Source organism: Peromyscus californicus, unplaced genomic scaffold (genome assembly GCF_007827085.1).
Source record: "Peromyscus californicus insignis strain IS unplaced genomic scaffold, ASM782708v3 Scaffold_11__1_contigs__length_118956290, whole genome shotgun sequence".
Classification (NCBI taxonomy): Eukaryota; Metazoa; Chordata; class Mammalia; order Rodentia; family Cricetidae; genus Peromyscus; species Peromyscus californicus.
This window is the reverse complement of record NW_026294402.1, coordinates 4,129,188-4,146,699: the sequence shown is the minus strand read 5'-3', so window position 1 is coordinate 4,146,699 and position 17,512 is coordinate 4,129,188. Positions and strand designations below refer to the sequence as shown.

Below are 17,512 nucleotides of genomic sequence, written 5' to 3'. Positions count from 1 at the left end.
TAGTTACCCAGAAAGAGAGCAGCTACAGACAATCTATGGAGCATATTTGGAAGCAGTTCTGCACAAAAATCTGAAGAATCATTCTATCTGGGGTTCTTCATCAAAGATTTATCTCCTGGCAGGCTCTATGGTGCAGGTGTATGAACAGGTACATATGTCTGTGTTGTTGTTTCCAGTCTGTTGGCTTCATCCTGGTCTTGGTGCTGCTATCCTGGCTTTTCCTTCCTGTCATAGTTGATATGGTGTGATAGATGGCAGAGTAACCATGTATTCCAGTTACAGGACCTGCCCAGGAGCACAGACTGAATGACTTTGCGTGTATGGTAGTTAAAGAAGTAAAATTTGATCTGAATTAGGAAAACAGTAACAATAGAAAATCACAAAGTAATTGGAGATGAAGTTTTGTTAGGTAAAAGGAATAGTATGTGCAGTGCTTGTGGAGGAGTCTCATAAAAGACGGTGTAGAAGCAGGGAGAGGTAAGTTAGAAAGGGCAGGCCACTTTTCAAAATGCATCCATGTATTGAATAGTCAAGGTAACACTAAGAGTCGTGGCTCTGTCTGTGGGGTGGGGCTGGTCTTTAAGCTCTTTGATTTCTTCAGTGGCCTCCTGAAGCTACAGCAGCATTCTGGTTCTGAACACTAGAAAACCTTTGGAGTGGTTTTATTCAGTTTTGTGGGTTCTTTAGGATTTCAGATGTGATTTTGTCGTGTTAGTCAGCCTATTTAGTTTCTGTAGCTGCCCCCTTGCCCCACACGGGCTTCGGCAGCCTTTTGAAGCCTGTGCATCTATCTTGGAGTAATATTTTAAAGCGCGTAAGTAGCTGGATGTGGTGGGGCATGCCTGGAATCAGTCCTTGCACACCTGAGGCAAAAAGATTGCCATGAGTTATAAGTGAATTCTAGGCCGGCGTGGGTCATAGTGTGAGATTCTGCCACAAAAATAAGTACAAAAGTAAAATGTATAGGACATATTATATAGGATAATTTTTAAAAATCAGTTCTATTGAAGTAAGATTTATCCACAGTTAAAATTTGCCTCCCTCTAAGTCTATGGTGTTGGAAAATGAATAGGATGATGAAATAGCTGAAAGTCGGCTTGTTATCCTGTCTTCTTTTTCAGGTGCGGGCCAAATTCACAGTTGATGATTATAGCCACTATTTCTTTACACCCTGCATTCTTACTCAGTGGGTTCTTGGCTTGTTCAGATATGATTTAGAAGGAGGTGAGTTTTTTTTTTTTTTTGGGTGTGTGTGTGTATGTGTGTGTGTAATTATACTATAAATTGTACTCATAATAGGAACATTAAATATTGTGACTGATTATAGTATTTAAAAATGACTATTATTACATTCAATTTAAATAGTTCCATTATGTTTATTACTATTATGAAGGTAATAATTTATTGTATTCCTTTTTCCAACCTGTTTATTACTATACAAATTTGATCTTAGAAAAGATAAAACATTTTCTTTCATACCCAAACCAGTTTTATTATGCAGTTTGCAAATAGTAATTGTATTGAACAACTATAGTGTTTAAAACATACCAATTTATTAAAGGAATGAACTTTAACTGTTTTTCTATTTCTTCTATTTACCTGCTGCCAAAATTATGGTATGTAGATCCTCACTATTTATTTCAAAATGCTATGTTAAACCAACTCTTGAAAATAATTTAAGACGCATTACAATTAAAGAAAAATTTTGCTTTTCTTAGGATCTTCCAACCATCCATTAGATTATGTGCTAGAAATTGTAGCCTATGAAGCCCGGCGATTGTTTCGGGACAAAATCGTTGGTGTGAAGGAGCTGCATTTGTTTGATAACATTTTAACTTCAGTGTTCCAAGGAGACTGGGGCTCAGATATACTAGACAACATGGCAGGTAATCAAAGAGAGGTCATGTCAGTGTGTAGTGTTCTGGGTAATTTAAATTTTGTTTCTGACATGATACATGATTTCATGTTTCAGTAAATAAAACTTTGGATGATTTCAATTTTAATTTTCCCAAAAGGGGGGCTGGAGAGATGGCTCAGGGGTTAAGAACACTGACTGCTCTTCCCGAGGTACTGAGTTCAATTCCCAGCACCCACATGGTGGCTCACAACCATCTGTAATGAGATCTGTAATGAGATCTGGTACCCTCGTCTGGCCTGCAGGGATACATACAGGCAGAACACTATATACATAATAAATAAATCTTTAAAAAATTTTTTTCCCAAAAGGAAAGATGCCCTGCCATTTTTGCTAGAATTCTACATTTATAATCCAAACAAAATATAGTAAGTACTTTCTTGAGAAGGGTGTTCAAGCTTGTTGTATATTTGTTGTATACCATGTATCTAGAGTTTTCCTGCCTGGCCCACAGTCAGGACAAATCTCTCTCACCTGCCAGTCCCACAGCCGTCAGACCCAGCCAAGTAAACACAGAGACTTATATTGGTTACAAACTGTATGGCCGTGGCAGGCTTCTTGTTAACTGTTCTTACAGCTTAAATTAATCCATTTCCATTAATCTATACCTTGCCACATGGCTCGTGGCTTACCGGCATCTTCATATGCTGCTTGTCATCCTGGCCGCTGGCAGTGTCTCTCTGACTCAGCCTTCCACTTCCCAGCTTTATTCTCCTCCTTGTCCCGCCTACACTTCCTGCCTAGCCAATGGCCAATCAGTGTTTTATTTATTGACTAATCAGCAACACATTTGCCATACAGAACATCCCACAGCAATACCAAGTTGTTTTTCCAATAGAATTTTCACTAATAATGTAGCTGGCTGTGGGGACACACCTGTAATCCCAGCACTTGATAGGCAGAAGCAGGAGTGTGGCAAGTTTGAGGCCAGCCCTGTCCACAGAGCAAGTCCAGTCCAATTAGGGCTATGTAGTAAGACCCTATTTTAAAAAATGAAAAGCCTGAAAAAAGGAAAAACCTAAAAGGAAATTTTAGTATCTGCTTAAATATGAAGCATAAAGGTCATTGAGAAATTCCTCACTGGATTATAATGCCTCTTGTTTAACAGGAAAAGCCTTGTTTTTCCCAGTAGCTGTCCATAATACCACCAGGATAGGACACCATGCTTGTGCTCACTCCTAGCTTCCTCAGTTCCATGTAAATGGCCCTGTTGCATTCAGAGCCATGTCTACTTCAGAACCAGTTTGCACACTGAAAACTGCTGTGGGAGCACACACATAGTGGAGAGCATTCCAGTGAGGCCTGCCACATGTGATAAAGACATGGAAATGTTGCCTGATGCAACAGTTATCCAGCTAGACACTGTGTTAACAAACAAGAGTATTCATGCAAAATATTTTTAGATACTGTACATTTCTAGATACGATGTTGGTCCCAGGGCCATCATTTCATGGGAAGGCATGAAAGGGAACACCATTAACCACACGACAGAGTCCATTATAGGCTGTTTTGAGATTTTTTTTCTGCTAAAACAATTAATAAAATCTCTTCAATTTAACCCCAGGAAGAATTCTTGGACAAGCATAAAAGGCAACTACTTTCTTCATCAAAATATCAGAAGAACCATTTCTAAGTCACATACAAATATCCTTCTCTGAAACCTCTTGAGCTGGGCCCCACAGTTCAAATCACTCTCAGCACCACTGTCTCCTGTGCTCCTACTAAGATAGCCCATTAAACTGCACTTAAAGCATTCAGCTGCTTTTCTTATCCCAAGTTCCAAGTCCACATTCCTCCAAACAAAAGCATGGTCAGGCCTATCATAGTAATATCCAGTTTTTTCTTTTGACAAATGTGCCAACACTATGCACTGAAGAAAGAACTGTCCCTTCAACAGTCAGTGGTGAGAAAAACAACAAATCTCAGGAAATAAACCAATCAATATCGTTGGTCTACTTCTGTTTATCTTACCTGTTCTAATGATATGCATGTGCCCCATCTTTCCCTAAACCACACTGTCTAGATTCCTATAGTTACAGCATAATAAGTGTTGAAATTAGGTAGCCTTATTTCTCATGTGATGATCACGTTTCTGTCTATGTACAGTGTGACAAGATTGTGATAAGCCTTACATTGAGTCTTTATATTCATTTGGAGTCAGTTGGTTTCTTCACTCTATGGTCTTCTGATTAAAACACAAGTATGTCATGAAAGCATTTGGTATTTTTCACAAGTCTCAGCATATAAATCTGGAATATGATTTTAAATTTATGTTTAATTTTAAACTTTTTCATTGGCAATTATGTGTTCCAGTTGGTTTTGGTTGCTATATTATGAGATAGGGTCACATTTAGTTGCCAGGTTGGTGCTAACTTTTGTCTTAGTTAGGGTTTTATTGCTATGAAGAGACACTATGACCATAGCAACTCATATAAAGGAAACCACTTAATTGGGGCTGGCTTACAGTTTAGAGATTTAGTCCATTATCATCATGGCACGAAGTATGTTGGTACACAGGAGAACATGGTGCTGAGAAGGAGCTTAGAGTTTTTTTATATTATTTTATTTTATAATTAATTTAATTTTACATATCAGCCACAGATTCCCCTGTCCTCCCTCCTCCCACCCCCCAGCTTCCCCGCCCAATCCACCCCCCATTCCCACCTCCTCCAAGGCAAGGTTTCCCCTGGGGATTCAGCTCAGCCTGGTAGATTCAGTTGAGGCAGGTCCAGTCCCCTCCTCCCTACACCAAGGCTGAGCAAAGTGTCTCAGCATAGGCACTAGGTTCCAAAAAGCCAGCTCACGCACCAAGGACAGCCTAGGGGCCTCCTAAACAGGTCAAGCTAATTAACTGTCTCACTTATCCAGAGGGCCTGATCCAGTTCCATGGGGACTCCTCAGCTATTGGTTTCTAGTTCATGTGTTTCCACTAGTTTGGCTATTTGTCCCTGTGCTTTTTCCAATCATGGTCTCAATATCTCTTGCTCATATACTCACTCCTCTCTCTCACCAATTGGACTCCTGGAGCTCCACCTGGGGCTTAGCTGTGGATCTCTGCATCTGCTTTCATCAGTCACTGGATGAGAGTTCTATCATGACAGTTAGGGTGTTTGGCCATCCTGTCACCAGAGTAGGTCAGCTCGGGCTTTCTCTCGACCATTGCCAGTAGTCTATTGTGGGGGTATCTTTGTGGATTTCTGGGGACCTCTTTAGCACTCTGCTTCTTCCTATTCCCATGGGTCTTCATTTATCATGGTATCTTTTTCCTTGTTCTTCCACTCTGTTCCTGATCCAGCTGGGACCTCCGGCCCCCCTAAACTCTCTTTCCCCTGACCCTTGCCCTTCTTTACACCCCCTCCCCCACCCCCAGTTTGCTCATGTAGATCTCATCATCTATTTATCTGTCATTGGGCGATCCCTGTGTCTGTCCTCTTTACTAGGTAGCCTCCTTGGAGTTGTGAGTTTCAGTCTGGTTATCCTTTGCTTTACATCTAGTATCCACTCATGAGTGAGTACATACCATGTTTGTCTTTCTGAGTCTGGGTTACCTCACTCAGGATGATTTTTTCTAGTTCCATCCATTTGCCTGCAAACCTCATGATGTCATTGATTTTCTCTGCTGCGTAGTACTCCATTGTGTATATGTGCCACATTTTCTTTATCCATACTTCAGTTGAAGGGCATCTAGGTTGTTTCCAGGTTCTGGCTATTACAAATAATGCTGTTATGAACATAGTTGAGCATGTGTCCTTGTGGAATGATTGAGCATTCCTTGTGTATATATGGTATAGCTGGGTCTTGAGGGAGATTGATGCCCAATTTTCTAAGAAAGCGCCATATTGATTTCCAAAGTGGTTGTACAAGTTTTCATTCCCACCAACAGTGGAGGAGAGTTCCCCTTGCTCCACATCCTCTCCAGCATAAGCTGTCTTCGGTGTTTTTTTTTTTATCTTAGCCATTCTGACGGGTATAAGACGGTGTCTCAGAGTCACTTTGATTTGCATTTCCCTGATGATTAAGAATGTTGAGCAATTCCTTAAATATCTTTCAGCCATTTAAGCTTCTTCTGTTGAGAATTCTCTGTTTAGCTCTAGAGCCCATTTTTTAATTGGACTGTTGGTTATTTTGATGTCTAATTTCTTGAGTTCTTTATATATTCTGGATATCAGCCCTCTCTCAGATGTGGGGTTGGTGAAGATCTTTTCCTATTCTGTAGGGTGTTATTTTGTTTTGTTGACTGTGTCGTTTGCCCTACAAAAGCTTCTCAGTTTCAAGAGGTCCCATTTATTAATTGTTTCTCTCAGTGTCTGTGCTACTGGTGTTATATTTAGGAAGTCATCTCCAGTGCCAGTGTGTTCAAGACTACTTCCTACTTTCTCTTTTATCAAGTTCAGTGTAACTGGATTTATGTTGAGGTCTTTGATCCACTTGGACTTAAGTTTTGTACATGGTGACAGATACGGATCTACATGTTTTCTACATGTTGACATCCAGTTATGCCAGCACCATTTGTTGAAGATGCTTTTTTTTCCCCCATTGTACAGTTTTGGCTTCTTTATTGAAAATCATATGTTCATAGGTGTGCGGATTAATGTCAGGGTCTTCAGTTTGGTTCCATTGGTCCACATGTTGGTTTTTATGCCAGTATCAAGTTGTTTTTATTACTGTAGTTCTATAGTAGAGCTTGAGGTCAGGGATCGTGATGCCTCCAGAGGTTGTTTTATTGTACAGCCTTCTTTTGGCTATCCTGGGTTTTTTATTTTTCCTTGTGAAGTTGAGTATTGTTCTTTCCAGGTCTGTGAAGAATTGTGTTGGTATTTTGATGGGGATTGCATTGAATCTGTAGATTGCTTTTGGTAAGATTTCCATTTTTACTATGTTAATCCTGCCTATCCATGAGCATCAGAGATCTTTCCATTTTCTGACATCCTCTTCAATTTCTTTTTTCAGGGACTTAAAGTTCTTGTCATACAGGTCCTTTGCTTGCTTAGTTAGAGTTACCCCAAGGTATTTTATATCGTTTGTGGCTATTGTAAAGGGTGATATATCTCTGATTTCCTTCTTAGCCTGGTTGTCATTTGTATGTAGGAGGGCTAATGATTTTTTTGAGTTAATCTTGTATCCTGCTACATTGCTGAAGGTGTTTATAAGCTGTATGAGTTCCTTGGTCGAATTTTTGGGGTCACTTATGTATACTATCATGTCATCTGCAAATAGTGAAAGCTTGACTTCTTCCTTTCTAATTTGTATCCCCTTGATCTCCTTATGTTGTCTTATTACTCTGGCTAGAACTTCAAGTACTATATTGAATAAGTATGGGGAGAGTAGACAGCCCTGCCTTGTTCCTGATTTTAGTGGAATTGCTTTGAGTTTCTTTCCATTTACTTTGATGTTAGCTGTTGGCTTGCTGTAAATTGCTTTTATTATGTTTAGGTATGTTCCCTGTATTCCTGATCTCTCCAAGACCTTTATCGTGAATGGGTGTTGGATTTTGTCAAATGCCTTTTCAGCATCTAGTGAAATGAGCATGTGGTTTTTTTTCTTTCAGTTTGTTTATATGGTGTATTACATTGACAGACTTTTTTTTTTTTTTCGAGACAGGGTTTCTCTGTGTAGCTTTGCGCCTTTCCTGGGACTCACTTGGTAGCCCAGGCTGGCCTTGAACTCACAGAGATCCGCCTGGCTCTGCCTCCCGAGTGCTGGGATTAAAGGCGTGCGCCACCACCGCCGGGCCCATTGACAGACTTTTGTATGTTGAACCACCCTTGCATCCCTGGGATGAAGCCTACTTGATCATGGTGGATATTTTGTTTTGATGTGTTCTTGGATTTGGTTAGCCAGTATTTTATTGAGTATTTTTGCATCAATGTTCATGAGGGAGATCGGTCTGTAGTTCTCTTTCTTTGTTGCATCTTTGTTTGGCTTGGGAATCAGGGTAATGGTAGCCTCATAGAAGGAATTTGGTAATGTTCCTTCTGTTTCTATTGTGTGGAACCACTTAAAGAGTATTGGTATTATCTCTTCTTTGAAGATCTGGTAGAATTCTGTGTTGAAACCAAATCGTCCTGGCCTTTTTTTTGGTTGGGAGACTTTTAATGACTGTTTCTATTTCCTTAGGGGTTATTGGTCTATTTAAATAGTTTATCTGGTCTTGATTTAACTTAGGTATGTGGTACCTATCCAGAAAATTATCCATTTCTTTTAGATTTTCCGGTTTTGTGGAGTACAGGTTTTTGAAGTATGACCCGATGATTCTCTGGATTTCCTCAATGTTAGTTGTTATGTCTCCCTTTTCATTTCTGATTTTGCTAGTTTGGTTAGTTTGGATAAGGGCTTGTTTTTCTTGTTGATTTTCTCAAAGAACCAACTCTTTGTTTCATTGATTCTTTGTATTGTTCTCTTTGTTTCTATTTTATTGATTTCAGCTCTCAATTTGATTATTTCCTGGCATCTATTCTTCCTGGGTGACTTTGCTTCTTCTTGTTCTAGAGCTTTCAGGTGTGCTGTTAAGTCACTAGTGTGAGATTTCTCCAACTTCTTCATGTGGGTATTTAGTGCTATGAATTTGCCTCTTAACACTGCTTTCATAGCATCCCATAAGTTTGGGTATGTGGTATATTCATTTTCATTGACCTCTAGGAAGTCTTTAATTTCTTTATTTCTTCCTTGACCCAGTGGTGATTCAGTTGATCATTATTCTGTTTCCATGAGATTGTAGGCTTTCTGTAATTTTTGTTGTTGTTGAAATCTATCTTTAAACCATGGTGGTCTGATAGAACACAGGAGGTTATCCCAATTGTTTAGTATCTGTTGAGATTTGCCTTGTGGACAAGTATGTGGTCGATTTTAGAGAAGGTTCCATGGGGTAACGAGAAGAAGGTATATTCTTTTTTGTTAGGGTGGAATGTTCTGTAGATATCGATTAAGTCCATTTGAGTCATAACATCAGTTAAGTCCTTTATTTCTCTGTTAAGTTTTGATTTGGCAGATCTGTCCAGTGGTGAGAGTGGGGGTGTTGAAGTTTCCCACTATTAATGTGTGGGGTTTTATATATGATTTAAGCTTTAGTAATATTTCTTTTACATATGTGGGTGCCCTTGTGTTTGGGGCATAAATGTTCAGAATTGAAACTTTATCTTGGTAGATCGTTCCTGTGATGAGTATATAATGTCCTTCTTGATCTCTTTTGATTGATTTTAGTTTGAGGTCTATTTTGCTGGATATTAGGATGGCTACGTCAGCTTGCTTCTTAAGACAATTTGATTGGAAAGTCTTTTCCCAGTCTTTTATTTTTAGGTAGTGTCTATATTTGAATGTGAGGTGTGTTTCTTGTATCAGCAGAAAGATGGGTCCTGCTTTTGTATCCATTCTGTTAGTCTGTGTCTTTTTATAGTTGAATTAAGTCCATTGATATTAAGGGATATTAATGACCAGTGATTGTTCATTCCTGTTATCTTTTGGTGGTAGTATGTGTGTACTTCTCCTCTTTGGAGTTTCCTGCTGTGGTGTTATCTATTGCCTGTGTTTTTGTTGGTGTATCTGACTTCCTTAGGTTGGAATTTTCCTTCTAGTGCTTTCTGTAGGGCTGGATTTGTGGATAAGTATTGTTTAAATCTGGTTTTGTCTTGGAATGTCTTGCTTATTCCGTCTATGATGATTGAAAATTTTGCTGGCTATATGAGTGTAGGCTGGTATCCATGGTCTCTTAGCATCTGCATTACATCTGTCCAGGTCCTTCTGGCTTTCAAAGTCTCCATTGAGAAATCGGATGTTATTCTGATGCGTTTGCCTTTATAAGTCACTTGGCCTTTTTCCTTTGCTGCTCTTAATATTCTTTCTTTATTCTGTATGTTTAGTTGTTTAATTATTATGTGGCAAGGGGACTTTTTGGGAGAGTCTAGTCTGTTTGGTGTTCTATAGGCTTCTTGTATCTTCATAGGCATTTCCTTCTTTAAGTTGGGAAAGTTTTCTTCTATTATTCTTAGGTTTGTTCTTTTCATGGTGTCCCAGATTTCTTGGACATTTTGTGTTAAGACTTTTTTGGCTTTAGTATTTTCTTTGACTGACGAAACTGTTTCCTCTATTGTATCCTCTACACCAGAGATTCTCTCTTCCATCTCTTGTATTCTGTTGGTTATGCTTGCATCTGTGTTTCCTGTTTGTTTACTCAGATTTTCTATTTCCAGCATTTCCTCTGTTTGTGTCGTCTTCATTGTTTCTATTTCCCTTTTCAGGTCTTGAACTGTTTCCCTCGCATGTTTAATTGCTTTTTCATGGTTTCTTGGCTTTCTTTAATGGATTTATTGATTTCTTCCAATTTTTTATTTGTCTTTTCCTTTATTTTCCTCAATTTCATTTTTCATGTTTTATTGAAAGGCCTCTAGCATTTTCATGATGCTGTTTTTAAGGTTACATTCTTCTGCTTCTTTTATATTGTGATATTCAGGTCTTGCTGTTGGAGGAGGTTCTGGTGATGCTGTATTGCTTTTTATGTTGTTGTATGTATTTTTGCCTTGACATCTGCCCATCTCCTCATCTAATAGGTGTAAGGGGTGCCTGTGTCTGAGCGAGTTGCTATTGGTCCACTCTGTGCTTGTTTTGTCTGTCTTAGGGGGCCCTTCTGTGTCTAGTCTTAGCTCTTGGTCTAATTGGAGCAGGCAGCTTCTGTGTCTCAGGGAGCTGCTCTTGGGTCAACCCAAGCTAGTTGATTCTGTGACTCATGGATTCGTCCTTGGTCTTATCAGGGTTCTTTGTCCAGTTAGAGCTGACAGATTCGGTGTTTCAGGAAGCCTCTCTTGGTCCAATGAGAGGTGGCAGATTCTACTTCTCAGAAAGCCACTCTTGGTCTAATGAGGGCTGGCAGATTCCCTGTCTCCTGGGGTTACTCTTGGTCCAATGACAGCTCTTTGTCCAATGAGAGCTCTCTCTCTAGGCCCAGTGAGAGCTCTCTCTCTCTCTCTCTCTCTCTCTCTCTCTTTCTCTGGGCCGGATGAGAGCTGGGGGTTGTTTTCCGAGCGTCAGGAAGTGGCGGGGGGTCTCGGGTGGACAGGTGTGGGGGCAGGTGTAGGTTGCAGGGTCCACTGGGGGGGTCTGGAGAAAGGAGACCTTCCCGCAGGAGCCCTGCCAGCTGGCCCGCAACTGGGGCCTAGTTGGGCAAGTGTTCCTGGGGAATGGCTGGGACCCAGGGATGGGTCCTAGGGGCAGGCCTCCCTGGGTGTGTGCCACTTTGGGCCTGGCTTGAGCATCTGAGACCTCAGAGCCTATCCCCAGTGACACACTTCTCCAACAACCCTATGCCTCCTCCAAGGCCACACCTCCCACTAGTGCCACTCCCTATGAGCCTTTGGGGCGATTATCATTCAAACCACCACAATGTGGATCTGTAGGTAGAGCTTCATTGTTTGTAGTGGACTTCACACACTGCACATGAAGAAAGGAGATGACAAAGGCAAGAGGAACTTGGTTGCTTAGGCCTCAGCAGGGAAAGTGACTGTGATGTTGGTGCACAGGAGAACTAAACTTATGAGGAGGAAGAAAGGGACAAGTTCAGTCAAATGCTGAGTCCAATTTCTTTCTAAGATAATGCAAATATTCCTGTAAATCTAAGAGAAATTTGGGGGATTTTTGATTTCTAATTAAACTTTGCTTATTAATTTTTCCTTATTTTAGAAGTTAGGACCCTTGGTGATATCAATTAATCCCTATTCTTTCATAGGGAACATTTTGTGTTTTGTCAGTTTTATGTAAGTTATTTTCATTTTACAAATATTATGTGATTTTCTTTTTTTCATTGTATTTTGTCATTTGTATTTCTTGTTTTTTCTTTTTTTATTATTAAGAAATTTTCTATTCATTTTACATACCAACCACAGATCCTTCTTTCCTACCACCTCCGAACCTGCAACCTTCCCCTGCAACCCACCCCTCATTCCCGCCTCCTCTAAGGCAAAGACTCCCATGGGGAGACCACAGAGCATGGTACATTCAGTTGAGGCAAATCCAAGCCCCTCCCCCTGAAGAAGGCTGTGTAAGGAGTTCTACTGGGCTCCAAAAAGCCCACTCATGCATCAAGGACAGATCCTGATCCCACTGCCAGAGGACCCCTTGAGCAGGTGAAGCTAAACAACCGTCTCGCTTATGCAGAAGGCCTAGTCCAGTTCCATGGAGGCTCCACAGCTATTGGTCCACAGTTCATGAGTTCCCACTAGTTTGGTTTGCTTGTCTCTGTAGGTTTCCTCATCATGATCTCGATGCCCCTTACTTATAGAATTCTTCTTCTCTCTCTTCAACTGGAATCCTGGAGCTTAGCCTGGTGTTTGGCTGTGGATCTCTGCATTTGTTTACATCTGTTACTAGATAGAGGCTCTATGATGACAGTTAGGGTATTCATCAATCTGATTACCGGAGTAGGCCAGTTTAGGCACCTTCTCCACTATTGCTAGTAGTCTAAAGTGGGGTCATCCTTGCGGATCCTGGGAACTTCCCTAGCACCCGGTTTCTCCCTATCCCCATGATGTCTCTCTCTATCATGGTATCTCTTTCATTGACCTACCACTTCATCCCTGTTCCAGCTCCATCATCCCATTCCCTTATGTTCTCATCCACCATCCCCTATCCTCCATTCTCCCCTCACCCCCCAGTTTGCTCATGGAGAGCTCATCTATTTCCCCTTCCCAGGCCAATCCGTGCCTCCCTCTTTGGGTCCTCTTTGTTAGCTAGCTCCTCTGGAGCTATGAGTTGTAGTCTAGTCATCCTTTGCTTTACATCTAGTATACACTTATGAGTGAGTACATACCATGTTTGTCCTTCTGAGTCTGGGTTACCTCACTCAGGATGATATTTTCTAGTTCCTCCCCTGTCTGCAAATTTCATGATGTCAGTAGTACCCCATTGTGTATATGTGCCACATTTTCTTTATCCATTCTTCGGTTGAGGGGCATCTAGGTTGTTTCCAGGTTCTAGCTATTACAAATAATGCTGTTATGAACATAGTTGAACATGTGTCCTTGTGGAATGATTGAGCATTCCTTGTGTATATGCCCAAGAGTGGTATAGCTGGGTCTTGAGGTAGATTGATTCCCAATTTTCTAAGGAACTGCCATGCTGATTTCCAAAGTGGTTGTACAAGTTTTCATTCCCACCAACAGTTGAGGAGTGTTCCCCTTGCTCCACATCCTCTCCAGCTTAAGCTGTCATCAGTGTTTTTGATCATAGCCATCTTGACAGGTGTAAGATGGTATCTCAGAGTCGTTTTGATTTGCATTTCCCTGATGACTAAGGATGTTGAGCAATTCCTTAAATATCTTTCAGACATTTGAGATTCTGGTGAGAATTCTCTGTTCAGCTCTGTAGCCCATTTTTTAATTGGATTGTTCAGTATTTTGACATATTTTTTTCTTTTTTTTTTTTTCTTTTTTTTTTTCCTTTTTTTCGAGACAGGGTTTCTCTGTGTAGCTTTGCGCCTTTCCTGGAACTCACTTGGTAGCCCAGGCTGGCCTCGAACTCACAGAGATCCGCCTGGCTCTGCCTCCCGAGTGCTGGGATTAAAGGCATGCGCCACCACCGCCCGGCTTGACATATTTTTGTACATTGAACTGTTCTTGCATCTCTGGGATGAAGCCTACTTGGTCATAGTGGATAATTTTTTTGATGTGTTCTTGGATTGGGTTTGCCAATATTTTATTGAGTATTTTTGCATCAATTTTCATGAGGGAGATTGGTCTGTAATTCTCTTTCTTTGTTGCATCTTTGTGTGGTTTGGGTATCAGGGTAACTGTAGCCTCATAAAAAGGGTTTGGTAGTGTTCCTTCTGTTTCTGTTGTGTGTAATAATTTGAAGAGTATTAATATTAGCTCTTTTTTGAAAATCTGGTAGAATTCTGCACTAAAACCATCTGGTCCTAGGCTTTTTTTGGTTGGAAGACTTTTAATGACTGTTTGTATTTCCTTTGGGGTTATTAGTCTATTTAAATAGTTTATCTGGTCTTGATTTAACTTTGGTATGTGGTACCTATCCAGAAAATTGTCCATTTCTTTTAGATTTTCTAATTTTGTGGAGTACAGGTTTTTGAAGTATGACCTGATGATTGGATTTCCTCGTTGTCTGTTGTTATGTCTCCCTTTTCATTTCTGATTTTGTTAATTTGGATGTTCTCTCTCTGCCTTTTGGTTAGTTTGCATAAGGGTTTTTCTATTTTGTTGATTTTCTCAAAGGACCAACTCTTTGTTTCATTGATTCTTTGTATTGTTCCCTTTGTTTCTATTTTATTGATTTCAGCCCTCAAGTTGATTATTTCCTGGCATCTGTTTCTCCTGGGTGAGTTTGCTTCTTCTTGTTCTAGAGCTCTCAGGTGTGCTGTTGAGTCACTAGTGTGAGTGTTCTCCAACTTCTTTATGTGGACATTCAGTGCTATTGATTTTCCTCCTAGCACTGCTTTCATAGTGTCCCGTAAGGTTGGGTGTGTTGTACATTCGATTTCATTGAATTCTAGGAAATCTTTAATTTCTTTCTTTATATTTCTTCCTTGACCCATTGATGATTCAGTTGAGCATTATTCCGTTTCCATGAGATTGTAGGCTTTCTGTAATTTTTATTGTTGTTGAAGTCTAACTTTAAGCCATGGTGGTCCGATAAAATACAGGTGGTTATTCCAGTTATTTTGTGTCTGTTGAGGTTTGCTTTGTGACTGAGTATGTGGTAGATATTAGGGAAGGTTCCATGGGGTGCTGAGAAGAAGGTATATTCTTTTGTGTTAGGGTGGAATGTTCTAATATCTATTAAGTCCATTTGAGTCATAATATCTTTTAGTTCCCTTACAATGATTTCTTCCATTTTTTGTTTATCTTTTCCTCTATTTATTTAAGGGAATTTTCATTTCCTCTTTAAAGGCTTTTTATCATCTTCTTAAAGTCATTTTTACGGTCAATTTCTTCTGCTTCTTCTGTGTTAGGATTTTCAGGTCTTGCTGATATAGAACCACTAGGTTCTGGTGGTGCCATATTGCTCTTTATGTTGTTGAATGTAGTTTTGTACTGGCATTTACCCATCTCTTCCTCCAGTCTGTGCAAGTGGTGTCTGTGTCTGAGGGAGCCTCTTTAGGTCCAATTGGCAGTCTTGTTTGAATTGGAGCTCTTGGTCCAATCAGAGCTTTTGGTTCACTGGGAGCTGGTGGAGTCTGTGTCTCAGGGAGCAACTGTGATCTCAGAGGGTGAATTGGTTTGTGGGATGGGGTGGGACTTGTAGATTACAGGGTCTGGTGGGGGATGGTGGTAGTCTGACCTGCTTGCTGGAGTTCTGCCTGCTGACCTGCAGCTGGGACTGCAATGAGTGGGGGTTTGAGGGCAAGGATTGATTGGCTAGAGGCTAGACTCACCTCCTGGTCTACTCAGAGCTGGCGGAGTCTGTGTTGAGATTTTCTTTATTAGTTACTTTTTTTTTTTTCTGTGACAGAATTTCTGGCAATAGCAATGTGTGCGAGGGTTTGTTTTGACTCAGCATTTCAGGGACCATCATGGCAGAGAAGTCAGGGTGGCAGCTGGTCACAGTACAGCCATAGTCAGGAGGCAGAGAGCTATGGCTGCTAGTGTTCTGCTTGCTTGCTCCCTTTTTAATGTTATCCAAGACCTTAGTTCGAGGAATGGTGCTGCCCAGCATTAGGGTGGGTAGTCCCACTTCTTTTAATCTAATCCAGCAAATTCCACATAAAGAGTCATAAAGCCTGATTTCCTAGGTGACTCTAGATTATTTCAAATTGACAGTATTAATAATTGCAGTTATGGTGGAGCAAGTGAGAGAAACGATTAGTAGATTAGGGAGTAACAGGAAAGTTAGAAGGAAGCCACTTCATGTGAAAGTAGTGTTCCATGCATTTGAATTCCAGCATGAGTTGGGGAAGAACCCTTGTGGCCCCACCCTTGGTGGAGTTGATGGAGATTGAAGGAAAGCTGCTTTCATTGGGGATGTGCCATGGGTTTCACATGCTCATGTGGATAACTACATACCCATGCACATTGGCAGCACTTAGTCTCTGAGTTATTAGTAAGAAAACAAGAAAAAGAGGATGTGAAGTTGGAAGAAAAATGGGTTAAAAATACTAAGGGGAGTTGGAGGAAGGTATGGGGATCAATATGAGCAAGACATATTAATAAATGGATGAAATTTTCAAATCATAAATATATTTAAAAAGTTTAAAAAGTAGATAAGAAATATAATGGATATTAGGCTAGTTCTCAATGCTGATTTGGTATTATAATTTGTGATTTTAGTATCTTTTCTGATTTTATTGATCTTCTAAGTATTATGTTACTTCATTTAGTATATTCTACCTTTGTATTTCTGGAGACAATTTTATTTGGGGTGAGTAACTAAAAATAATTTAGTAAATAATGGGGCAGCTGATTCACTCATCACTGTGATATGTATCAACATCATCTTCTCTGCAGATAGCTACTATGTCACATGGGGAGCCCGGCATAGCTCAGGAGCAAAGACAGTTCCAGGACAGCCATTACCTCCACACGGGAAACCACTTGGCAAACTGACCTCTGCAGACCTGAAGGATGTCATTAAGAAGGTATGGGAGCCAAGCGGTGGTGGCGCATGCCTTTAATCCCAGCACTGGCGGGGGGGGGGGGGGGGGGGGGGGGGGGGGGGGCAGAGGCAGGTGAATCTCTGTGAGTTCGAGGCCAGCCTGGTCTACAAAGTGAGTTCCAGGACAGGCTGCAAAGCTACACAGAGAAAAAAAAAGGAAGCTATGGGAATCATGTTTGGAGTAAGATATGGTTATGATAGTAAGTTAAGGTATTTGTTGGAAACACTTGAGTACGTGAAACGAAAGATCATACAATAGATAGAACCTGTTCTGTTCTTTGCAGTTTAGTTCATTCTGTCAGACATTAGTAGACGGACAGATGCATGTAAAAATTACTAAGATATCTGTTTAAAGATGGTGTTGGCATTGGGATAGTAATGAGAATAGTGATTGGGAAACATCCCTGGAATGATGAGATTCACACCTCAATATTAGAGTCACCTGATGAAAGAGAAAATGGGTGGGCTCCAGGGTGGCACCATCAGAGTCAGGTCACCGTGTGAGGGCTAGAGGTTCTGAATCTTGGTCTCCTGTGCAGTTTTTCTTCCTGGTCTCCCTTTTACCCTTTCCCCTCTTCCCTTCTCCCCCTTTTCCCTATTCTCTCCCCTCACTCACTTTCAGTTTAGTTGTAAGGAAGAAGAAGAAACAGTGAGGCATATATATTCTTTTTTATTGTGTGTAACATGTGCTTGTGGGTACCCTGGGAGGCCAGAAGAAGGTGTCAGGTCCGCCCGAGCTAGAGTTAGGCTGTTGTGAGAGACCCTACATGTATGCTGGGAACCAAACCCCAGTTCAGCTGCAGTGCTGTCCAAAGCTAGTTGAATTTTGGGTACCCTTGAACTTGTTTGACATGAGTTTGTTATAAATCTATAAAGTTGGGTTATTACGTAGTAAAATTTTAGATGTGAAATAAAATGTAGTATTGTCAAAATATAATATTTTACTCTAATATTTTAAAAAAGACATATTATTATTATTATTATTTTGGTGTGTTTATGTGTACTTCA

The 17,512-nt window shown here is 40.5% G+C and overlaps 1 protein-coding gene across 2 annotated transcripts in view; it reads left to right on the top strand.

Annotated features, from left to right (window-relative positions):
* Window positions 1-17,512, top strand: part of Dync2h1 (dynein cytoplasmic 2 heavy chain 1) — a 260,746-nt gene that overhangs the window by 72,926 nt on the left and 170,308 nt on the right. For both annotated transcript variants that reach the window (XM_052751659.1, XM_052751655.1), the window contains exons 45-48: window positions 4-148; window positions 1,122-1,224; window positions 1,719-1,886; window positions 16,357-16,487. In XM_052751659.1, the coding sequence (XP_052607619.1) occupies window positions 4-148; window positions 1,122-1,224; window positions 1,719-1,886; window positions 16,357-16,487 (547 nt within the window). The remainder of the gene's footprint in view (window positions 1-3; window positions 149-1,121; window positions 1,225-1,718; window positions 1,887-16,356; window positions 16,488-17,512) is intronic.